This window comes from Mustela lutreola, chromosome 12, assembly GCF_030435805.1.
Source record: "Mustela lutreola isolate mMusLut2 chromosome 12, mMusLut2.pri, whole genome shotgun sequence".
Taxonomy (NCBI): Eukaryota; Metazoa; Chordata; class Mammalia; order Carnivora; family Mustelidae; genus Mustela; species Mustela lutreola.
The window spans coordinates 10,758,540-10,783,767 of NC_081301.1; the positions used below are offsets into that span (position 1 = coordinate 10,758,540).

A 25,228-nucleotide genomic window follows, 5' to 3' on the forward strand; every position below is an offset into this window, starting at 1 on the left:
CCAGTTGTTTTAAAATATCTTTTCTCCCATTCTTTTTTAAAAAAGGTTTTATTTATTTATTTGTCGGGGAGAGAGAGCGCACACATGCACAAACAGGGCGAGTGGCAGGCAGAGGCAGAAGCAAGCTCCCTGCTGAGTAAGGACCTCATGTGGGACTCAATCCCAGGACCCTAGGATCATGACCTGAGCCAAAGGCAGACGCTTAACCCACTGAGCCCCCAGGTGTCCCTTTTTTTCTCCCTTTCTTCCCGGGAAATGACCCCCTTCAGCAATGCACATGATCGTCTGAAAAAAGGGCTATACTTCCTTAATGAGATGTGGTTGTATAACTAAGTTCTGGCCAATAGAACGTAAGTGGAAGTGGTGTGAGGAACTCCAGGGAAGTGTATTTAAAGATTAGCAGTTGGGATTGGGCATGACCCTCTTTCTTCCTGCTGGCTGGGTTGCAGATTAGAAGGCTAGAGTTCAAGCAGCTGTTCTGGACCACAAGGTAGAAGCTTATTGGGAGAATAACAGCACGATAACATAGAATTCTGGGCCACCAACCCCAAAGAGTCTGATGGAAACAGAAGACAGGTATAATCACAAAGCCAAATCACCCTCCCTGTCCTGTTTTTGTGCCTTCAAGTCTTATGGTATGATTTACAGAACTGCCATACCAGCTCTGGAACATTCAACTCCAGACCTTATGTGAAAGAGAAACTCTTTTTTTTCCTTTTCAGTGACTGTTTTTTCAGGCTTCTATCATTTACAGCTGAACTAAATTCTGACCCACAATGTAAACAATTACATTCTAGGTTGGAAACTCAGGTCTCCTGAATCTAAGTACAGGACTATTTATTATGAAGATTATTACTATTAATAAGAAAAGCAAAACTGTGCTAAGTTGTGCATATAATAGTTACTGTTAATTTTTGCATGCTTCCTATAAGCAGGTCACTGTTTAAATACTTTTAGGTATCATGTACTCATTTAAGTTTCATGTCAACTCAGTAAGATCTATGACTATAATTTCCATTTTACAGACAGAGAAACTGAGGCACACAGAGAGTGAATAACTTACCCAAGGGCACACACTTAGTCAGAGGTAGAGTTGAGATTCAGCCATGAAGTATGGCTCCCGATCCTGGGCTCTTAACTCTTACATTATACCCTCTCTTATGAGGTGAGCTCCTCCCCATCCTCTCTAGCCATTTTACTGAGGAGGAAACTGGAGCAGGCAAGTTTCTAATCATTTCCTTTAAATTGCTTTGCTAGGCAGTGGTGCAGTTAGCATTAGAAGTCAGTATCCTAACTCCCAGCTCAATGCTCTCTCCCCAGACCACCCTGCAGTCTCAGAGGCCACCTGGACAGATAGATAACCCCCCAAAACCACCTCCAGTCTCCCCCTCCAACACACACACATACACACACACACACGCACGCACGCACGCACGCACACACCACCCAGCAGGCACCCAGACATTTTTGTGGCTAGGATGGCTACAACCTCCTTTGAAAAGGAGCCAGCTTTGCCCTCCACCAAATAACTTTGTTTTATTTATAGTCTCCTGCTCAGAGCTTTTGAACTGGCTGTTCATTCCAGGGAAGATCTTGATAACAACTGTTCTTTGGAGAGGGTTCATAGAAAACAAGGTGAATAAACACCACAGAGGCCCTGTCTGTCTAGCAGAGCTTTGCTCCTGGGGGTGTTTATAAGTCAGTGTTGGTGTCTGGGTGCAAAAGACTTGGAATTCAAAATGGTGGTTTGGATTTTCAATGTTTTTGCTTTAATTTAATAAAGTTCATTCTTTGCTTTCAATAATCTCAAGGCACAGGCAAAGGAGAGAAACTACCTTTATATGGAATGTAACTCCAAAAGAGGCAGTTCTTGTTTTCTTTGCTACCTGCTTAGCAGGGACCTAGGACTAGTTACTATAGTGATTGAGGGGTGGGGAGACATCTTAGGAATTTACAAGAACTAAAATGGCAGAAGGAACGAATGGCATTTTAGAACAGAAAATTGTAAAAGAGGGACACCTGGGTGGCTCAGTAGGTTAAAGCCTCTGCCTTCAGCTCAGGTCATGATCCCAGGGTCCTGGGATCAAGCCCCACATCAGGCTCTCTGCTCTGCAGGGAGCCTGCTTCCTTCTCTCTCTCTGCCTACCTGTGATCTGTCTGTCAAATAAATAAATAAAATCTTAAACAAAACAAAACAAAACAAAAACCACAAAACATCCCACTCTGACAACATCCTACTCCACAATGAAGGTGGAATAGACTGGGGTAGAACCATAAGATCCAGTAATCTACACTTAAAAAAAAAAGAAAAAAAAAGAAAATTGTAATAGAAGAGGAGGAAGAAGGAGAAGAAAGGATTATTTTCAAAAGTGAACCATGAACCTACTATGTCTTCTGACTTGTGGTCAAAGGTGCCATCCTACAGCGCAACTATGTCACATGTGTTTGGAATTATTCCGCCTGGAAGCTAATCTCTGCTCCAGCAGTTGCAAGTTATGTAACCTTTCCTCTTTGTGAAATTGATGTGTGTTGGGGTGGGAGGTGGACACACACAAGATGGTTGTGAGGAATGGTGCTAACCCTGCAGGGGAAATAGTAGAGAACCAGCCGTGCCTGGTTCAGGGATAACACTCACTCACTCAGTGAATGGTGGGTCCTAAGGGCGGCCTTCTTTATTGCTTTCTTTGTGATTCCCCCAGGCCTAGAGGAAATGATATTGGGGTGTTCCTGAAGGTGAGCCCCAGGGAGGGGTGGAGGCAGGTAGCAGGTTGATACTTGACTCAAACTCGCTCATTCACCTTGAGTTACTACTCTCTATCAGGGACTATCACCACGACATGTCCTGTCTGTATTGGAGCCCCCATAATGGCTTATATAGTGAGGCAGAAGTCTTCAAGGGTAGGGCAGGACAGAGCCACTAAGAGGGTAGTACGAAGTCTGCGGTGATGCTCCTGTGGGTAGGAGAGGTCTCCTTAAAGATTTTTATTTTTATTTATTTTTAGGTTTTTATTTGTCTATTTCAGAGAGAGCGAATGAGCAGTGCTGAGGGGCAGAGGGAGAGGGAGAGAAGCAGACTCCCTGCTGAGCAGGAAGCCTGATGTGGGGCTCCATCCCAGGACCAGGAGATCATGACTCCAGCCGAAGACAGACACTTACCCAACAGAGCCACCCAGGTGCTCCTCTCCTGAAAGACCTAAGGGAAGAGGAAGGGGCTTCTGTCAAGCACCATGCCGGGGAAGTGTGTAGTGTGATAGAGAAGAGGCTCCCTTAAGCCACAGTGGCTTAACATAAGTGGCTTCCTTACTGGAAGGTATGGATGGCATTTAAAAAAGGGAAAACTTGCGCTTTCCCGGAGGCCTGAGTGGGAGACATCTGAACGCCAAAGCTACTGGGCGGGAGGACTCATAACGTTGGAACGGGTGGAGGTTTCTTCAGGTGCGCTCGGGGGCCTCCATAGGATGAGGGTGTATTCCCCACTCTCTGTAGGAAGAGGTACGGGAACACGGTGGGTGGAAGTCCTCGGGGGACCTCGGGGAAACGGCTCGCCCAGCTCCGCGAGTCCCCCGCCGTGCTGAAGAGCCGCTCCTGTCCCCGACAGCCCTCAGGCGGCCCCGCCCCCCCGCGAGCGGACTACACTTCCCGGCAGCCCCCGCGGGTGGCGGCGGCAGCGGCGCGGGCAGAAGGAGGTGGCGGTGTGAGAGGCGGAGGGGGCGGTGCGCGCCGGGTACGCGCGCCGGCGACCATGGCGTTCGCCGGGCTGGAGCGAGTACATTAACCCCGGGAGGCGGCGGCGGCGGCGACGAGGGAGCGAGCCTCGAGCGGGCGGGCCCAGCCTGAGGGAAGGGAGGAAGGGGCGGGGAGAGCGCCGGAGGGAGGCCGGTCGGCCGCGGGCGGGCGGGCTTGCAGCGCAGCGCCGAGCGGGGCCCGCGGGCCCATGAGGAGGCCCGGGGACCATGGGCTCCAGGATCAAGTGAGTGCGGCCGGGCGGAGCCGGGCCGGGCGCGGGGCGGCGAGGCCGGGAGAGGGCTGCAGGCCGCGGGCGGCGCGGGGGACTTGTTGCCGGGGCCTGAGGGGCGCCCCGCGTGCCGGCGTCACGCGGGGAGGGGGACGGTTGCCATGGCGATCCAGGGAGGCGCGGGGGCGGGGAGCGCGCGGGGTGGAAAGGCTCTGGTGGTCAGGTGTCCCCTCCTCACCTGAGGGCGGGCGTCGCAGAGATTCCAAGGTGGCCCCCTTCCCGGGATAACAGAACCTCTGAAAACGCTCACACAACTGTTGGGGGGGAGGGTGGGAAATCTCCGGAAGCAACTCCCCAAATGGGTGTGTTTGGGGCGCCCCTGAGAGTTGGGCAGGTCCTGAGAGGTCTGCTTACGGCCTCCGGTCCCCACAGAAAGTCGCCTGAGGTCCTCGGAGGGGCCACTCCTGGATTTAAGGTCTGGATGGACTGAGGAGGAAGGCCCCTTTCTCTTTCCTCCTTTACCTCTTATCTGTGAAAGTCGCCACACAGCAAGGGCCAAAGGCTATGAAGAAAGATGCCTCTGTGTCGTAATTGAGCACCTGATCTTGATAGTGGCTGGAGAGGCTTTGTAAATCCAGTCTGGCAAATTCCCTCATTCATTCACCTGGGGTCCTCGGTGGGGGATTCGTTTTCTGGGGATGTTGTTGATACATCAAACTTCAGGACCCATTGAAACATTGTTGCCTTGCTTCTAGACCTAGAAGTTGACTTTGGAAAGTGCAACTTTTATGCAGTCCAGTTTGGGTGTGTTGCTTTAGACTCTATCTCCCCTTCCCGTCAGGTCCTTTTTGGGCCTCTCCCTTCCTCAGCTCCAGAACATGAGATGCCTTATCTCTAATCACTAACAAATGTTCACTTTTCTCTGTGAGTAATAGAATTGTTGAAGGGCACTTAAAAACAAAGTTGACAGTATAGGCTTTTCCCTAAACGGCTTTCATAGGACACTTTAAACCTGCTTACAAGAAAGTCTGTGGAATGTGTTTATTTCAGCACTTTGAGAATAATGCTGGGGAAGTTTGAAAGGGGAAGGGCCCTGAGGACAAACTCTAATAATTATTCAAATGTCTCTCATGTCCAGCCGATGTCCATGCAGCGTGGCCCCTGCCCATCCTTGGTAGTCCCTTGACTGGCTTAGGCTTCTCATTCACTATTGGCTCATATGTGCAGCGGCAGGCCCGAGACATCCACTAAATGAAGCTAGAAAAGTTCGCTTATGATAATGAAAATGGAACAGTCGGATGAGCACCCTGTTCATTCTTGATTTTGTGGAAACAAGGGGAGAGAGTTAGAAGTGTGCTCCAAACAACAGCTTAAGAGGGTTGGGAGGTAAAAAGACATAGTTTGTAAAGCATTGGGATTAAGGAGGTACTCCAAGTTTAGCTCCTGATTCTAAGAAAGAGTTGTAAACTTGAATTTCAATAGCACTTAGAAACACTTTCCAAAAGCCACCTTACAGTCGCGGAGTATGCTTGTGAGGATGCTTACCTTTGTTATAGAGACGTTCAGAAACTTGCCTGATTGACATACGGCTGTCCGTGTCAGAACCAGCATGAAAATCCAACCAGTGGAAGGTCAATTGCCTAGACCTAAGGTCTCTGTCTTGCTTTCGAAGGTTGCAGGTTAACATACATTTCTCAGGTGTGTTTTGTGGAACCCATTACTGTTACTTGGGTGAAGGAACTTACTGAGGTGTGAAATTAGTGTAAAGAATAGCTTTTTTGATCTTCAAACTACCTTGCTCTGAGATAAAAGCTTAGGCTTGGGAAATATGTTTGCTTTATTTGTGGTGGGACTGAAAGAGAACATGAGGAGAAGTTATGAAAAATAGTTGTGATTTATGGTGACTGTTGATTTCTGTCCACAGCTAGGAATGGGGATGGACAGGTGGCTAGGGACCATCTACGTAGATGCTGCCCCCTAGTCTTTGGAGGAAACAGAACTTTGGTCACTAACTATTCTACCCTGAAAGGAAAGAACAGAATTAGCTCAAGGTATTGAACTAAAGAGTTGAAATCTAAGTGTGTAGGCTCTGTTGTGTAGGGACAGCCGTGTGTGTGTGTGTGTGTGTGTGTATTGGGGTGGGGGTGGAACACAGCACTCTGGGGCCCCTCAATAGGAGAGCACTATGGCTGCCAGTGTTTCCTCTTATCTCTGATGCTATGTGGCCCAGTCAGACTGATGATAATGGAATCAGAGCTGGTTCAAATTCCAGCTCTTTTGTGTACTGACTGGAACTTCACACAAACTACCTCTTTCACCCTCAGTTTCCTTGAGGGTATAATGGGGAGGACTATGTCGCAGAGTCATAATGAGCAATAAATGCTGTATCAACATGATTGCTGGGCCTGTATTAAAAATTCAGCAATTGTTAGTTCTCTTTTATACTTTCTCTATCAAAAAACAAGAAAACCCATATATTTTATGCCAGAAATGTCAGAAATGGTATGTTTTAAGAAGTGAAGAAAGTTTTGATCAAGGAATTAGACTGTTAATGTGAAGAGCAGGACTTAACATTCTCTTATGAAATAAAATTTGATTAAAACAATACTGTGTAATTGTACAGCTCGTGTCTGTTGTATGATTAGTAATAAAGTGGTTGCATTGCTAGCACAGGTGTTGAGTTATAGTGCTTGATCAGACTTCAAGCTAAGGCCGGTTGAGCATAATCTCTGTGTCAGGCGTGGTGGTACTGCTTTTTGTGAACCATTTAATCAAATCCCCACAACTGTCCAATGATAGAGGTGCCACCGACCACATTTTTCATGAGAGAAAGGGAGTTTATTTGCCTAAGATTGGTTGCTGTCACCAGGAAGCCTGTCCTGATCCTGGCTCTGCACTCTCAGCCCCTCCCAGCTCAGCCAGCTGCCCTCATCTGTGCAACCACCCCTAGCCTAGGCCCGGTGCCCCTCATCTGTGGGTCTTCTTTTCAGCCTAGAGCAGGTGACCCTCATCTGTGCACTCCTTCTTCATCCTAGGCCATGTGCCCCTTGTATGTTTCTGTGGCCCCTTGTGTTTATCACTGTTCTAGCACCAAATTCAGTTCCTTGACCATCTTCCATATTAAACTGGAGAGTAAAGTTCTTTTTTTTTTTTTTTTAAAGATTTTTTATTTATTTATTTGAAAGATCACAAGTAGACAGAGAGGCAGACACAGAGAGAGAGAGGGAAGCAGGCTCCCTGCTGAGCAGAGAGCCCGATGTGGGGCTCGATCCCAGGACCCTGGGACCACGACCCGAGCTGAAGGCAGAGGCTCAACCCACTGAGCCACCCAGGTGCCCCTGGAGAGTAAACTTCTTGAGAGCAGGACTATCTTATTTGTCCTTGAGTTCCCTGTGTCAGACCTGGTACCTGACATACAAAATTGTTTAGGAAGAGTTTATGGAATGATTTAAGAAGTGTGGTAGGATCTGAAGATCCTGACTGAGGCTCCAAGGTGAGTTTACATAGAGTTATAAGAACAATTTGCTATCTGTACTCTTGAGAAGAAAGATGTTTTATGTTTTTAAGGTAATTGCCCTGGTCTGTGCAGAGAAATACTTTTTTCTTTTCTTTTCTTCTTCTTCTTCTTTTTTTTTTAAAGAGATTTTGTGTATTTATTCATGAGAGACACAGAGAGGCAGAGGGAGAAGCAGGCTCCCCAGGGAGCAGGGAGCTCAATGCAGGAATCAGTCCCGGGACACCGGAACCACATCCTGAGCCAAAGGCAGATGCTTAACCAACTGAGCCACTCGGGTGCCTAATTACTTACTTTTTCTAAAGAGTGCTTTTTTTTTTTTTTTTTAAGTTCATGTTCATCTAAACGAACATTGTCTAGCTTTAAACCAAGCACCTACTTGGCAGGGAAAGAAAAGGTCACCAGTGTGCAGATAGCACCCTGGAAAGCTCCTGAACTTTAAACCTGACAGACCTTTATCTAGAGGGATAAAAGGAGCAGTGGAAACTGGCAATCTTCGACAGGTAGGTTTAAATCTTATTTAGTGTTTGAGTGATCCCAGTGGACTAGAATGTGGTTAATATGAAGCAATTTAACTGATAATGCAGACATACAGCAGGAAACTGTGTGGCAGTTTAATATTGCTTGTGGTGACATCCTAGAAATTGTTTCCAGGCACCAAGGGCAGGAAGTGGATTTTAAGTAATCGAAGGAAGTATTCTAAGTGAGTTTGAGGAAACCTGACATTTATGGATGCAGAGAAGAGCATACTTTAAGATTTGAAGCCATAGAGACTGGACAGGGCAGTTCATTTGGCCTTGTGGTGGTATTAATTCTGCATTAGCCAACATACCTGTCTTCTGTCCCTGTCAGACTGTGACCTCTTTGAGGTTTGTGACCAAGAAATGTATCCATTTATTCATTCACTTGCTCACTGTAGAACTAAGGGTGCGAAGCACATCTTGAGCCCTCAAAAAATATTAGTCATTAAACTGGTATTGTCATGATTAGTATCATGTGCCTGCTAGTGGGCTGTGTGCTAGGGACACAAAAATGAAAAGGTTTTTCTTCACTTTAAGGTTTCCCAAACTCTCTGTAGCAGGACAGAAATGCAAAACAAAATAAACTCCCTCCAAGTCCCCTCCCCACCAATAAAAACCCAAGTATGATACACTCTAATCAGTGCTATGGTGGAGGTGCAGCTAGTCCTGAATAGGTAAGGAAATGGAGAGACTGTTTTCCCAGGACGGCTCAAGCAAGGAAAGCAGGCTTCATCAAGAAGGTGTTTTAGGGGCGCCTGGGTGGCTCAGTGGGTTAAAGCCTCTGCCTTCAGCTCATGGTCGTGATCCCGGGGTCCTGGGATCGAGTCCCACGTCGGGCTCTCTGCTCAGCAGGGAGCCTGTTTTCCCCAGCTTTCCCTCTGCCTGCCTCTCTGCCTACTTGTGATCTCTGTCTGTCAAATAAATAAATAAAAATCTTAAAAAAAAAAAAGAAGGTGTTTTAGCTGAGACAGGAGAGATGAGTACAGGTGTGAAAAGGGCAAGAGTGGTAGCAGAGGGGAGTGGTGGTGGCGGCGGCAGTAGTCTCAATAGAGGGAGAAGCGGTACGTGCGAAGATGTGGCATATTAGGGAAATAAAATTGTTAATTACCACTTTTAGGCACATGCCAGGAATTGTGTTAGACATTCAGAATTAGGCTAAATAACACATACTTGTTCCTGCTCTCATGGAGCTTAGAGTCTGGTGGACCCAACAGGTTAAAAATAACATCAATTCCCATAAGGCCACGTGGATGTGCTAGAAAGGAAAGGAATGCCGAGGGAGAATGCAGGGGCGGCTGTCCTGTTTTAGAACAGGTTTACTGTAGAGCTGACATTTGAGTGGAGACTTTGAGCATGAGAAAACATTTGTCCTGTAAAGGGACTGGGGAAGACTTCATTTCAGTTGGAGTTGAGCATATATATACAAAGGCCTCGAGGTGAGAAAACCCTAGATACATTTCAGGAACTGCTTGAAGGCCAGAGGTTTGGGTAGTGAATGATGGGACAGAGTCTTGAGGTAAGGTTAGACATACAGATGGGGGGCTGAGTAGGGCTTTGTAGGCCATGGCAGTTAGAAAACAACTTAATGTGTAATTAACATACTGTAAGATTTATTTTTTTAAATATATAGTTAAGCGATTTTTAGCATACTCACAAAAGTGGGATCAATCACTACTATATCCAATTTAAGAACATTTCATCACCCCCCGAAAGTAACCTTGTACCCATTAGCATTCACTTCCCATTCCCCGAACCTTCTCAACCCTGAGCAGTCACTAATCTGCTTATAGTTGCTGTAGATTTATTCTGGGCATTTCATGTAAATGGAATCATACAATATATAATCCTTTGTCTTCCACTTAATATTGTGGTCCTGAAGTTTATTTCTGTTACAGCATATAAATATTTCATTACTTTTTAATTGGTGAATAATATTTCATTGTATAGATAAAACCACATTTTGTTCATCTATTCATCAGTTGTTAGGTATTTGGGTTGTTTCCACTTTTTCACTGTTATGAATAATGTTGCTGTGAACATTTTGTGTGGACATATGTTTTCTATTTCTCTTGGGTATATACCTAGGAGTGGAATTGCCGGATCATATGGTAACTCTGTTTAAGAAACCGTAAAACTGTTTTCCAAAGCAATTGTACCACTTTGTGTAAAGTGGTACCTCATTGTGGTTTTGATTTGGCCCAAATGATAGTGTAGAAAACAAAAAAATCACAGTAGACTGAGAAGTTTCTCAGAAGATGTTGAAACTTGAACTGAAAGAAAGGTGAGACTTGATTAAGGGAGGAGGCATTCCCGGAGGGAGACTTGGGAATGGGATAACCCCTTTGCATTGTTTTCTGGTATAGAAAAGCAGCTTTGGCTTCTTAGGATAGCTCTTTTTCAGTCCTATCTTTGGACTGCTCATCATAGGATCCCATTACCAAAATGCACCACAGACTTGCTTGTTTTGTAAGGCCTGTTACATAGCAGAGTTGACCTGTCTCCCTACTGTGGGATAAGACCAGAAGTTGAAACGTGATGTCCTTCATCTAGGGGTTTACCTAACCCCTCTCCTGCCCCCAACTACTGCCTCTTCTCTTTCCTCTCACCATGTGGTGTTCCCCTGCCAGTCCCCGTGGAAGACCATACAAAAACTTGGGGTGGTGGAATGAGAATCTTGTGGGAGACTGATCTCCCCATTATTAGTGCCCAAAGCCAGTCACTTGAATTTTCATGACTTTTCTGGATAGTGTATTGGTGCAACTCCATTCTAATCTTAGCCATTGCAGTCAACGTGGAGGGCTTTGCACAGCAGCTAGGAAGTTGAAACAGGGAAGGTTAAACCTGGGGTGTTGTAGAAAAATGTGTCTCAGGCTGTCACATCTGTGTGTAAGCTCCCGGCTGGAGTTCTCATTGTGGGTTGCGAAGGCTCAGCCTTTTTCCTGGCCCTAGAGGGAACTAATCTCTGGATTTACAACATCCTTTTTGCTTAAAAGGATTTTGTTGGGAAATGGAAAGATAAACAAGGAAGAAAAATAAACCAAAGAAAACAAAAACAGTTAGTCTCCTTGACTTTTATTGGAATCCATACCCATTCTTTCCTTTTCCTTGAAAAGGAGCCATATAAAGGAAGTAACAAAAGGTATGTTTAAAATATTTGACTTCCTATAGAAAAGATAGGGTATATTCCCAAAGTTCATTTTGTAAATTGGTTACAGTATTTAGAATGTATTTTTTTTTCTTGGAGATACTGTTAACATAGAAATCCATGGGTGTCAAAGATAAAGAATTTGTAGGCAGAGGGAACTGTGTAAAAGACAGGTATGGCAGAAATACAGGACATGTGAATAAGGGCTAGAGGAGATGGAGTTGAAAAAAGTAAGCTTATGCCACTGGAACATGATGCCTCTGAAAGATTTGAGTTGGGAATGTAATACGATCAGGTTGGGGTTTTTAGGACGATCACTCTGGCAGCATTAGTATAGGACTATGCTAACTCTGGCCTGTAGACGATGATCCACTGGGGTGTGAAAAAAAATGTTAGAATTTATATTTGTTTTTATATTAATTGTCAAAATTTCTGTTTTTGTGTTTTTGGATATATAAGTATAGGAAGACATTCTCACAGTTTAGAAATATATGTGTATCAGATGTATGCTCAAATATTTTGATGGGAAGGGATGCATGGAAAAAAACTGGAGACCGCTGGTTTATGGACCTGTGTTTATGCTGTAGAAGATCAAGGCCCGAAGTGGGGTTTTGGTTGTTGAAAGAAAAGGGAAAGATTGGGGAGAGATTTTAGGTAGAATTGACAGGACTTGTGACAAATTACATGTAAGGGGCAAGAGAAGAATCAAAGATGACTTGCCAAGGTTAGCAAAGTTATAAATGAGTGTTTGGAAGGTGAGGGGCAGTCATGTAATGTGTTTGCTTTTTCTGAGGGAAAGTGGAAAGTTATCATTGGGAAAAGGCGTTGTAGTCTACAGTGAGAAAGGAGATCTTTAAGGGCTCCTTGGTGAATGTGTGTACTTCATCCGGTGAGTAAGACTTAAAGTGGGCTGAGCCAGGTTGCTGAAGGGAAATCCGTCCACGTTCGATTTAGAGAGAGAAAAAAAATAAACTTTCGAACTCACTTGAGCCGCAGGAAAGGTTTCAGGGATGTTTCATTGATCTCGCCTAGTCTGTTTGAATAAACAGGAGGAAGGAAACCGGTCTAGAGCAAGATGCTGTTTGACTCCAAGCAAACAGTTCTTGTGCTCAGCGTGTGAGAGGAGCTGGGGGATGTGGGCCTTGGAGACACACGCAGTCCCTGTCCCAGTCCCAAGTTTCTCAGCCTCGGTTTTTTTTTTTTTTTTTTTTTTTTTTTTTTTTTTTGTAGAAGGAAGCTGATAAATTGACCTGTAGGTTTGTTGTAAGGATTAGAAGCAATTTTGTATCTCACCTTCAGCAGAGAAATGATTGTGGCGTGAATGGCAGCTGTCATTAACATTGCTTGGCGAGGATGGGCACACTTATTTGAACCCCTGGAATCAAGGTCAAAGCAAGTGTTCCTTTTTATAGCTTTTTTTTTTTTTTTTTTTTTTTTTTAAAGCCACAGAGAAAGTATTTGCTTCTTTGTGAGTATGTTAGGTGTGATGTGTTGTATATTTTACTGAATTTATTTGAAGTTCTGTGATCCTCATATATGCAAAGAATTATTCCTTTTGCTGGCTTGGAGAAAAGAAGCTTAAAGTCCACATAGATAAGATGAGCACATGAGTAAGAACAATAGTATTTAACATTTGATGCCTCTCCTCTCAAACAATATCTGAAAATTTTTATTCAGTTCTACATAAGATTTGCATCATTTATATTTCTTTGTTTAGTTGATGGTACTGTTCATTTCTAGTTTTTGTTTTGTTTTGTTTTGTTTTAAGATTTTATTTAGGGCGGATGGGAGAGGAAATCTGAAGCAGACCCCCACACTGAGCACAGAGCCTGATACAGGGCTTGATGCCACAACCCGAGATCATGACCTGGGCTGAAACCAAGAGTCGGACATTTAACGAACTGAGCCACCCAGGCATTCCCACTTTTAGTCTTTTTAACCTAACTTCTCATTTCTTTTTCCTGGGTGCTTAAAATTATTATTCTTAAGACTTTTTTAAGGGAAATTTTGAACATCTACAAAAGTAGAGAGAATAGTACAATGAGCCCTCAAATGGCCATCAGTGTTAAAACACTTATTAATGTATGGCTTATTTAGTTCCATTTATAGATAACTGACTGTAACTCCTCCTGTCCTCCAGACTTGGATTATTTTGAAGTGAATTCTGACTATCCTATCTCATTCTTTTTTTGTTCTTTTTGTTTTCAGAGAGAGGGAGAGTAGAGATTTTTTTTTTAAGGTCGATTATTTATTTGACACATAGAGATAGAGATCGCAAGTAGGTAGAGAGGCAGAGAGGGGGAAGCAGGCTCTCTGCTGAGCAGAGAGCCCGATGTGGGGCTTGATTCCAGGACCCTGAGATCATGACCTGAGCCGAAGGCAGAGGCTTAACCCACTTAAGGCCCTGAGAGTGGAGATCTTTAGAGCAGGAGAGAGAGAATCCTAAGCAGTGCAGAGCCTGACCTGGAGCTCCATCTCAGGACCCTGAGATCATGACCTGAGCCGAAACCAAGTCAGTTGCTCAACTGACTGCACCACCCAGTCGTCCTGTCCTATCTTATTCTTAAATATTGCCAAACGTGTCTCTAAAAGATAGACTTTCTTTTTAAAAACATAACAACGACATCACACCTAAAAAAGAAAAATTCCTTTGTATAATCAAATATGTTCAGAGTTTTCTAGTCATGTGTATTTTTAGTGTTGATTTGCTTAAATCAAGTAAGATCATACTTTGCAGTTGGTTGGTAAGTGTCTTTTTTCCTTCTTGCAATTTATTTATTGAGGTGTGTTATTTGTCCTATGTAGTTTACATTGCATCCTCTTTAATATGTCCTGTCCCCTTTATTTCCTACAAATTGGTAGTTAGATTTAGTTACTTGATCAGATTCAAGTTCTTTTCTTGGCAAGAATACTTAAAATGTAGTGATAGTTATTTTCATCAGTAGGGACATTATATCTGATTATGTCTCTTTCTGTCTTTTTATTAGGGCCTGTAAAATGGTGATTTTCACATTATCATTTCTTCATACTAGCCACAGTATGTCTATACAGGAAAACTTGCCCATATCCGCTATTTGGTTACTGTGAGGTACAGTTCATCCAGGAAAAGTAGGATTAAATATTTGATTCAAACTGAGTTTGCTGGTATTTTCCAAAGATGACTGTATTTTTCCCCCAAGACTTAAACACATAGATTTAAACCTGTTTACTATATTTGAATTACCATAGTTCTCACTGATGTTTAATTTGTCCTATCTTTGTCTAGTGACAGCTTCTTCACGTTAGCTTCTAGAATCCTTTTGACAGGATCCTGATCCCAGTAGTTTTTAAAATAGCTCCCTTGCCTTTTGGTAGGACAAGATGTTCTGAGGTTGTCTTATATTTTTCCTGCTCCAGACCTGTATTCCTCTGTTTCTCTAAGGAGTCTTGCTTCCTTTTGGTGGGAATTGGTATTAGAGATTATAGTCTGGGTTTTGGGACTCTTTTTGTTTAGTTTTTTTGCTACTAGGTCAGCCATTATTCCAGGGTTTTCCAGGGGTTAGCACTAGGAAATAAGTGTGTGTTTGCTAAAGGTAGACTGTTGTACTGATATTTCCAATTCAAGACTATAGCATTTCCATTTAACCTCCTCACCCTTGTATCTGAATCTCCTAGTGCTCATCCCAAAAGTGCTGATTTCCCGTGACACCAATAGAAGTACCTTTTCTCAGGTAAATGGTGAATGTACTTTTCTCTCCTTCCCTTTTCTCATTTTATAGTTTGTAGAGAGATCACTTCTAGTAGTGTCTGGCGAGCATCCTCATTTCTCTTTAAGGACAGCATAGTTAGTACTCTGATGGATGGATTATGGGTTATTCAAGCAATCTTATACTGATGGCTTCTTAGATTGCTTCCAGTGTTGTTATTACAAATGGTGTTGTAATGAATATTCTTATAAATGTGTCTTTCTATATTTTTACCATTATACCATTGTGATAGATTTTTAGAGGTGGAATTGCTGGATCAGAGAGCAAACTTGTATGTGATTTTGCTAGTGTCCGATTCCCCACCACAGGGATTGTGCCAGTACATAGTCCCACATATGAGAGTGCCTGTTACCTTACAGCTTCACCAATGGAATGTGTTTGTCAGACTTTAAAATTGTTTTAATCAAAGTTATAATGCACATGGTAAAATAGTTTGTAAGCACTGATGATGGGAAGCATTGAGTCTATACTCTATCCCCCCCAAGAACCTGTATTAACAATTTTATTTCTAGTTCTTCTAGAATGTTAACCCATAACCCTTAGATAGATCTCACTTAATATAACTTTAGATAATATTTGTTGACTCCCTGAAGTGAAAGATGATGCGTGCCTTTATAGTAATTCTTTGTCTCTTCTAGGGTTTTATATATTTTTAAATATATATACACATATGTATTATATATATTGGTATATATGCTAATATATAGTTTTAATATATTATTTATATGATTTCTAATTTTTAAAAGATATTTTATTTGAGAGATAATGCAAATACAGAGGAGGTACATAGGATGGGGGAGAAGCAAACCCCCCACTGAGCAGGGAGCCCCATGTGGGGCTCCATCCCAGGACCCTGGGATCATGACTTGAGCTGATGGCAGATGCTTAACTGACTGAGCCACCCAGGAGCCTCTGTTATTTCTAAATTTTTTTTTTTAAATTTTTAATTCTTATAATGGTTTTATTTTGACATTGTTACTTAACCCTTTTTATTCCATTAACCTTCAACAGTGTTTCATTATTCTCCACTCTCTAAAGGAAGGATACTTATTGTTTCTAGTTTCTCTAAGCTGTACTTTTACTTTTATGTGGTGTTTTAGTTCTGATCCATGGCCAGAACCAAGTCCTTTATTTATCCTTAGGTTAAGTCTAAGAATTAAATGTTATTTGGAGTTTTTAAATAAAAGTGTTATTATAAGTATTTAAATACTGCTCAACATAGGCCAAGTAGTGTGCTGGAATAACCTTTTCTTCCTTTTTGGTGTAGTGCCATCCCATTTGAAGGAGAATGTTCTTAACATCAGGGTCATATAAACTTTTTTTCTTATAATCCATCCAGAATTAAAAGCTATATTCTATATTCTAATATATAGATTAGTTTTGTAATTATTTTCACAACAAAGCACAAGGGGACACCCACCCTGTATAGATAGCAGCTCAAGATGTCACATGAGTCCTTCCATCCTCACGTTGGCAGACAGAAGGCTCTACTTTGCACACTTTGTGGGGTTGGGGGCACTTTTTGGAGCATGAGCCTTGGCTTTGACTTTGACCTTGTTAGTAGCCTCAAGACCAGCACAGCCTGGTGCCCTGGCAGTGTTGTAATAAATGTGTCTCTTCAAAAAAAAACAAAAACAAAAACAAAAACAAAACCCAGACGGGGGGAGGGGAGGCATGTCTCTCAAACTTGAGACATGCCTTTTAGGGCCTTGAATTTGGCAAAAGCCTCGATGATGGCTTTAATTTTATTTTATTGGTCTGCATCTTCTTTAGAGCCTTCTTGCATTTCTTGATAAAAGTTTAAAGTTCCTAGGAACTTAGATTCTACCTCCTTAACCTATCTTTATGATTAGGGCTTACGGATACCATTTTGTGCCATTTGGTACTGTGTGGTGTGTGGTTCTTGGACTTTGCCATGTCTGCATTGCTGCCTGCGTTCAGAAAGTGCTTGAGACTGGAAAAGAAAGAGCTGTATTTGGATTTTGATTTTTTTTAAATATTAGTCTCATTTTCCCCTTCTCCCTGCATTTCTAATCCTTTTCACCTCTTGCATTATTTGCTTTATCATATCCTTAATTTTTTCCAAACTTAAAATAATACTTGCAGTCTTAAGGCTTTCTCCACCCCCCCCCCCCCCCACCTTGACGGCTTCCTCCTACTTTCCTGTTCTGATCTGTGCAAAGTTAGCTACATTGTTGTAATCCTGGAATGTCCCTTCATCATGCTCCTATTTCGTTATTTCCTGGCCCCTGTGTTATGTTATTTCATTTGCCGGAGTCCATATTCCAGTTCTTATAGGAGACAGTCACAGCAGTGGACTTGTAGAAAGGGTGCATTTGAGTTTTTCCATGTCTGAAAAATGTCTGCTTTCTCAAACCCGGTTGATAATTTGTATGCTGCTGGAGTTCTAGGCTCTAGAATTTGCCCCCAGAACTTTGAAGAAAGTTTCCTACTGTCTTTAGCTGGCTTCCTCCGACCCTGCTTCCAAAGGGGAAGGGAATACTTTGCCCTCTTACTGCCTTTTGGGGTATGTGTGTAGGCTCCTTGTTCAGGCTTCCTTAACACCAGCGTGGGAAATTCCCTTTTATGAGTGGTGGGTGAGAGTTCTGATTCTCTCAGAGGACTCCACTGATAGTTCTCTGGCTGGGTAGAGTAGTGCTTTTTTTTTTTTTTGTAAACATTTATTTATTTATTTTATAGTGCATATGTGCACGCATGTGAGTAGAAGGGAGGGGCAGGGGGAGAAGGAGAGAGGGAATCCTCAAGCAGAATCTCCACTGAGCATAGAGGCCAATGCGGGGCCGGATCCAGGACCCTAGATCATGACTTGAGCTAAATCAAGAGTCCGCTGCCTAACCGACTGAGCCACCCAGGCGCCCCTAGCGTAGTGCCTTTTTGCTGCTCTCGCCACGGCTTCAGTTACTGCCACAGGAGAGTGGAAGTCCAGGTTCTCCACATTCTCCACTGAAACCACAGTGAGGATGTCCTTGTTACTGCTGGCGATGATGAAAGTCCCAGCCCCCTACCTGACTTAATTTCTTTACAGCCTGGCCAAGATAGAAATTTGGTTTCTTCCCTGCTTGTCCTTTGCTGGCTTGAGTGGAAAAACCACACAGGTTTTTCTGTGGTGTGTGGCTGATGTTTGGTGGTTTTTCCCCCTGGGTTTTCTCACTTGTCAGGGTGTCCCTTTTCTGGCTTTTTGGCTGGCTTTTTTTGGAGGTTTTTTGGTCTGCATTAATTGCTATTTATGGGTTGCCACTTTAGTCATGAATGGAGGTTGAATTTTATCAAATGCTTTTTCTACATCTATTGAGATGATACGATTTTCCCCATTTATTAATGTAAGTGACATTTATTTTCAAATGTTTAACTTTGCATCCCAGGGATAAACCCATTTGGTCATGATATATTATCCTTTTTATCCATATTGCTAGAATCAGTTTCCTGATACTTATTTTATGGTCACATCTATATTCACTGGAGATTGTGGCTGTAATTTTTGTTTCTTGTAATGTTCTTGTCAGATTTTGGTGTCAAGGTCATGCTGGCCTCATAAAAAGGATAGAGGATTGTATTTTAAACTAGAAGTGGTGTGGTTTTTACTATAGAAAGTCATCAGTGATTGCAGCTTTTTGGATGAGTGTGAATTTAGGAAAATTCAGTATTACTCATAAGCAGTGGGAATAGGGAAATGCTTATCAGTGTTTCCCTGTAATGTGAGGGGATAGGTAATCCCTCCTTATACCTCCACTCCATTATCTACTTATATTTATTTTATTTATTTTGGCTGAATAATCTCATGTCAAGTTAAGGCCTCCATGATGTTTTATCTGTTAGTGTTTTAGTGCATATCTCCGAAGGACAATTATATTCTGCATATATAATGAGGATTCTTTTACCACCACCAAGAAATTTCACATTGATACAACATTATCTAACAAACAATCCATATTTAAATTTTCCCAGCTCCTATAATGTCCTTTGCAGCTGTTTGTTTTGAGCCTGGGTCCAATTAGGGATCATATGTTGCATTTAGTTGTCCTGTCTCTTGTTCCCTTTTATCTAGAACTGTTCTTCTGCCCCCCACATTTTGGCTCTGACATTGACTTTTTAAAGCATCCAGACCAGTTGTTTTATAGAATTTCTCACATTTAGAATTTGTCTCATTGTTTTCTCATGCTTAAGTTCATGTTTAAACATTTTGGCAAGGGGCGCATGGGTGGCTCAGTCAGTTAAGTGGCTGCCTTCGGCCCAGGTCATGATCCTGGAGTCCTGGGATCCAGCCCCGTGTTAGGCTCCCTGCTCAGCAGAGAGCCTGCTTCTCCCTCTGCTTGCCGCTCTGCCTATTTGTGCGCGCGCACTCTCTCTGTCAAATAAATAAAGAAAATCTTAAAAACAAAACAAACATTTTGGCAACAATACCATGGGTAACATGTCTAATGTTATGCATTTTTATTCTCCTTGGAGTTATTCTGTTTTCTTCCATCCTTTTTTTTTTTTTTAAAGGCTCTTATTTGTTGGCTTTCTTATCCTCTTGTAGCTTTCTGTTCCTGTTTTGTAAAAGTCATGTTTTTTCTGTTCTATTTAAGGATACCAGTTTCCTGAAACATATTTCTTAATCATTTTCAGAGATACATACTTCTAAGAGACGATGTTCCCATTCCTCAATTTGCAGTATTTTTAAAAGGTCTTTTATTTTCTGTATGCCCTTGAGCAAGGTGAGCGCTATCCAGATTTGTTGTTTGCCATAAGCAAGGCGAATGGGTTACCATGGGCACTGTTCTTTGTGCCCTTGGTGGCTGTCAGGTCCCCTTCTCAGATCTTGTATCTGAAGGACTAGTTCATATTCACTGTTCCAGTAGTATTCCTAGTGACTAGCAGGCATCTGTGCTACTGAGGTAAAATTTTATTCCCTCACTGCCTGATACTCTCCTATTCTGAACTCTGATCACCTATAGAAGAAATGAAAATTCCAGGTATACTCCACTAGAGTTGTTCTTGTCTCTGTTCTCACTGTGCTTTTTGTGTGTAATTATTATAACCAATATAACTCATTTTAAAAATAATTCAAGAGATTAAGTGGCTCTCCCTACTTAAAATGTGTGTGTGATCCATGAGTGTAACCAGAATTGAAGCACACAGTGACTGAAGGCGGGTAGACCAATTAACCTATTATAATAGAAGAGAGGTAATGAGGATTGATATTTGGATGTTTCCTTTTGGTTTGCATCACAATGTCTTTTAAGAATCCAGCTATCAGTGAGAGTTGTTAAGAAGTAGGTATCGGAATATTACAGGGCTTGATTTTTTTTTTTTTCATTGCTTTGGTTTGAGTTCTTTTTTTTTTTTTTTTTTAAGATTTTATTTATTTATTTGACAGACTGAGATCACAAGTAGCAGAGAGGCAGGCAGAGAGGGGGTGGGGAAGCAGACTCCCTGCTGAGCAGAGAGCCAGATGTGGGGCTGGATCCCAGGAACCTGGGATCATGACCTGAGCTGAAGGCAGAGGCTTAACCCACTGAGCCACCCAGGTGCCCCTGATTTGGGTTCTATTGAGGATTAGTTTACTATCCATCGGGTACTCTCCAGGGACAGTTGAAATTTTGGACCTGAAGGTCATTGGAGAGGTGGGAGCTAAATATAGTTTGGGAGTCAGTTACAGAGTGGTGAGTAGTGAGAACTAAAGATATTTCATAAATCCTAAGTAGGCAGATGGAGGGCAGGAGGGAGGGAAAGATAAGTAAGATGTTGGAGACATCTCACCTCCTAAATCCAGATATCAAGTCCTGTTTATTCATGTCCTCTCCTCCTTATCCACTGCTGTCCTCTTGGTCCAGGCCACCATACTCTCAGCATAATGGCTGTGATTCCTCCCGACTGGGTTCTTTACCACTATTGCTTCTCTCCAGTCCTATCTGTACATGTCCAGAATGAGTCTTCCAAAGGGCAGACCTGATCAGGTCAGTTCACTGTTACTCTTCTTGTTTTTCCTGTGGTCTACAGACTTCATGAAATCAGGTACTGTAAAAGCCTTGTTCACTGTTAAACCTTGAGTGACTTACACAGTGTGAGGCACATCGTAGGTACTCAGTTAATACAGACTGAATAATTAAATGAATGTTTAATACAGTGTAGAGGTTTAGTGTTGATTTGGTTTCATTTTTTTTTCTTTAAGATTTTTATTTATTTATTTGACAGATCACAAGTAAGCAGAGAGGCAGGCAGAGAGAAAGAGGAGGAAGCAGGCTCCCCACTGAGCAGAGAGCCGGATGTGGGGCTCGATCCCAGGACCCTGGGATCATGACCTGAGCTGAAGGCAGAGGCTTTAACCCACTGAGCCACCCAGGTGCCCCGATTTGGTTTCATCTTAAAAGAGTATGATCAGGGGCGCCTGGGTGGTTCAGTGGGTTAAGCCTCTGCCTTTGGCTCAGGTCATGATCTCAGGATCCTAGGATCAAGCCCCGCATTGGACTCTTCCTCAGCAGGGAGCCTGCTTCCTCTTCTCTCTCTGCCTGCCTCTCTGACTACTTGTGATATCTTTCTCTCTCTCTCTCTCTCTCTGTCAAATAAATAAATAAATAAATAAAATCTTAAAAGAGTATAATCAGTAAGTAGTCTTTTCATATATTTAACCCCACTATTTGTGATTGTTCCAAATAACTGATGATCCCCAAATTATGTGGCTTTGGCAGATCCCCTTTGGGATTATAAATATTTGTATTTATTTTCTGAGGCTAATGTTGTTATGCTTTATTCCTGGAGTAAATCCTGAGAGTCAGCAGAGAAAGTCCAGAATGTGGAAGATGCAGCCTGGGTGTGTCTTACTTGTGGTGACTACAGTATAAAGTCATTTATTTTTATACTGATCACTGAGGAGAAAGTTGTTTCTCCTCTACCTGTAAGACGGCTCTTCTCTTTGGTGCTAGAGGACGGGCAGTCACAGCCTGGAATTAAAAAGGAAGAAATTTATAGAGAGTTCTGATGGCCTACTTCTTAATGTTTTCTCTGGCAAATTGGTCTCACCTTTCCCACCTTGGTCTGACTTCCTCACTGGGAAAGTTTCATATTGCGTAGGAAAGAGCAATTTAGCAAGAAAAGGAGTTGCACATTATTAGCTCAGTGGTGCTCAAACCCGTTCAGGTGATGGGGTACCTAAAAGTCATGGTATTGTGTGGAATACTCTGAAATATTTATATATTAAATGTCAAACTACATTTTCCCCCTCAATCAGATACTATTTTATATTATATTTTAGAATAGAATAGGAGTGAGAAAGGCTTAAGAAAAATTTATGGTAGGAAAACTTAAATTAGATTACATTATTTTTTCATGCAAATTGGGAAGTGGCCATTTTTGGCACTTCAGCCTGGTTCCTAAACCTGCAGTGTTTTAAGTAGCATAACTGGAGAACTATTAAATTAATTGAATATGGGGGAGAGCAGAGGAAGTAAAGTAAAAGGTGACAATATCAAAGTTTTCAGTCTGGGAGCATCAAAACCTCATGAACAGAAACTGGTGAGTCAGGAGAACTAGGAGGGAGGTCACGAAGAGTGGCTTTGGTTGACTCGAAACTAATGATAGGGCCAAGGAGAAGAATGCAACAGGCAGTTAGAATGTAGGCTTAGTGCCTGTCATAGAGTAAGGCCATCAGTAAATATCCGGGGCCACTGTTACTGGGAAGAGGGCATAGAGATTTGGAAATCATTGGTGCGAATGAAGAAAATGAAGCTGTGAGAGTTGTTTTCAGGCTGAATATAGCAAAGCGCGGTTCAAGGTTTGAACCTGGGGGAGAGAAGAGACTTAGATAGTGTAGAGTGCTGCCGGGATGTCAGTAGAAATGGGAATCCAGAGGAGACAGTTTGGTTTAACAATGAGTTGCAGATGTCCTTTGAGAAAATGGTCTCAGTATTATATGCATTAATTCATTCACGCAAGACAGAAATCTGGGCATTCTCTTCAATATCTCCCCTATTACTTGTCCCTTCAGTATTAGGATGAAGTGCTGTCAAATTTACCTTCGTAAGTAGGACACAAAAGTGAAACTATACAAGAGTAATGGATACATTAGGCTTTATCACAATGAAATCTTTTGCTCATCCAAAGACACTCTTTAGGGAAATGACAAGTCAAGGCACTGAGTTCTAAAAACTCAATTTATAAACTCTTACAACTCAGTAAGACAGTCTAATAAAGAAAAATGGGCTAAAGATTTGAACGCTTTATCAAAGGAGATATACAGATGGCAAATAAGCTTATGAAAAGATGCTTAACATCATTAGTCATTGGGAAAATGCAAATTAAAACTACCTTGAGAAAGCCCTGACACATCCCGTAGAATGGCTAAAATTAAAGAGACTTACATTAGGAAGTGTTAGGAAGAATGTGGAGCACTTGGCACCCTCATGCCTTCCTGATAGACTCAGAGATGGGCCATGGTGTTCAAAACCAAGTTTATGGGGTCATGTTCCTGAGCTTCCCTCCTTCTATTTATCTCCCCAGTTCCCTGGGGCTCCCTGGCCAGAAAACTGGGGCTTTATTTATCCTGTTCTGCTGTGTACCTCCCACGACTACATCTGTGGTCCAGACCTAGCAGTGGGAGGGCACAGAGGGCAAATAAGTAATTGGTATTTGCCCCATTCTCTTTGGGTTACACTACTGGTTGGAAAGGAAGGTTCTTCACTCACTGCTTTAGGTGTCTGTAGATCCTCCCACTTTCCCATTCCTTGAGCCTGAAATAGAGTGCTTTTCCTGGAACTCTGTCTATGCTGTTGTCAGCTTCCAGTTTTTATGCCGCCGTATGTCCATGCTGAGTGATACCAGAGGAAAGGAAATGGTAAAGGTATGGTTTACCGCTGATTTGGTGAAATTTCGAATTCTGATCTTCTGCCCCAGTCCATGTGCTATTATTTGTCTTTTTTGATCCCTCACATAGGTGCTTCTTGAATTTGACCCTGGGTGTATAGAAGTATTTTATAGCTGTGAGAGACAAGGTGGAGTATGCCGACTATATTTTACTTGGAACCAGAACTTCCAGATTTCTTTTTATTTATCCTTCTCTGCATTCATTGGACTCCTTGAATGTGTGAATATGTATCTCTTGTCAGTTTTGGAAAATTTTCAGCTCTTTTCATACCAAGAACTAAGTGAAGATGGGAATCCAAAAAGGGTACATAGAGCCTTGAAACCAGCTTGGGTTGTGCCCCATTCTCTTTACCTCTTCTGGAATATTGATTAGTCTTAGAATTTGTGGGTTTATCTTTGTCTTTTGCTTTTTTATATTTATTTAGTTATCAAAAGATTTTATTTATTTTCTTGTCAGCCAGAGAGCACAAGCAGGGGGAGCAGCAGGGAGAAGGAGAAGCAGGCTCCCCACTGAGCAGGGAACTGATGTGACTCAATCCCAGGGCCTTGGCATCATGACCTGAGCTGAAAACAGATGCTTAACCAACTGAGCCATCCGGGTATCCCTATCTTCTGCTTTTTTTTTTTTTTTAAATAATTTCTGTCTCTTAACACTCTTCTGTCTAATTTCCGTAGGTTCACTAATTCACTTTGGTTGTATCTCTAATTTGTGTTGATTGTGACCTTTCTGCTCTTAGCCAACCGTTATTTTTTTATTTTGAGAAATACTTTTTTCTTTTTCAGTTTTGCTTGATCTTGTCATAGTTTTACTCTACTCATTTTCAATCTTTTATTTCTTTAAGCTTATTGAGCATTCCATGTCCTGTAACTCCTAATTCCAGTATCTGAAGTCTTCAAAAGTCCGATTCCGTCATCTTCTATTTCTCAGGTTCTTATTTATGGGCTTTGTTTCCCGGAGGGATGTAATTTTTGCCCACGAACTATTTCTTGGAACTGTGTGTGTATATGTGTATGTTTAGGCTAAGGTTGAAGTGAATTTTTCCAGAGATGATTTACATATTTCTTGTTAGAGCTCTGTGGCCGCTTTCAGTTTGTGACCATTTCAACTTGCATTCCTGGGTTGAGGTTTTTGACCATTCAGTAGCAATCCCTTGTGAGGGCCAGGTTGTGGTTGAACTTGCAGGAAGATTGCCAAGTTTTGAGAGTAATTGTTTTCATTTTAGTTCCTGAGATGTGTGTGTATGTGCATGGGTTTCTATCTTGAGCACCTTTGTAGTCCCAGTTTAAATTAGGAGGGAGGAGCATATGTTATAATTTCTCTCTCAGGCTGGATGTTACTTTTGCCTTGTAATCCTTGAGCCCCATTTAATTGGGAGAATGAAATCTTGCATTGGGTGGTGTAAATAAATGCCTTCGAGGGGAAAGCTAGTTTTTGTGTTTTGCTTTTTACCCTGTTGGGTTCTTAGTTTCATTCAGTTCTTCATC

The 25,228-nt window shown here is 42.3% G+C and overlaps 1 protein-coding gene across 8 annotated transcripts in view; it reads left to right on the plus strand.

The window, feature by feature from the left end:
• Positions 1-3,655: 3,655 nt before the first annotated feature.
• The window catches only part of DENND1A (DENN domain containing 1A), a 496,023-nt gene continuing 474,450 nt past the window's right edge, over positions 3,656-25,228 (plus strand). For 6 of the 8 annotated variants that reach the window (XM_059142348.1, XM_059142354.1, XM_059142349.1 and 3 more), the window contains exon 1: positions 3,732-3,970. In XM_059142348.1, the coding sequence (XP_058998331.1) occupies positions 3,954-3,970 (17 nt within the window). In that variant the 5' untranslated portion in view covers positions 3,732-3,953. The other 2 variants (XM_059142351.1, XM_059142352.1) reach the window with 2 other exon arrangements.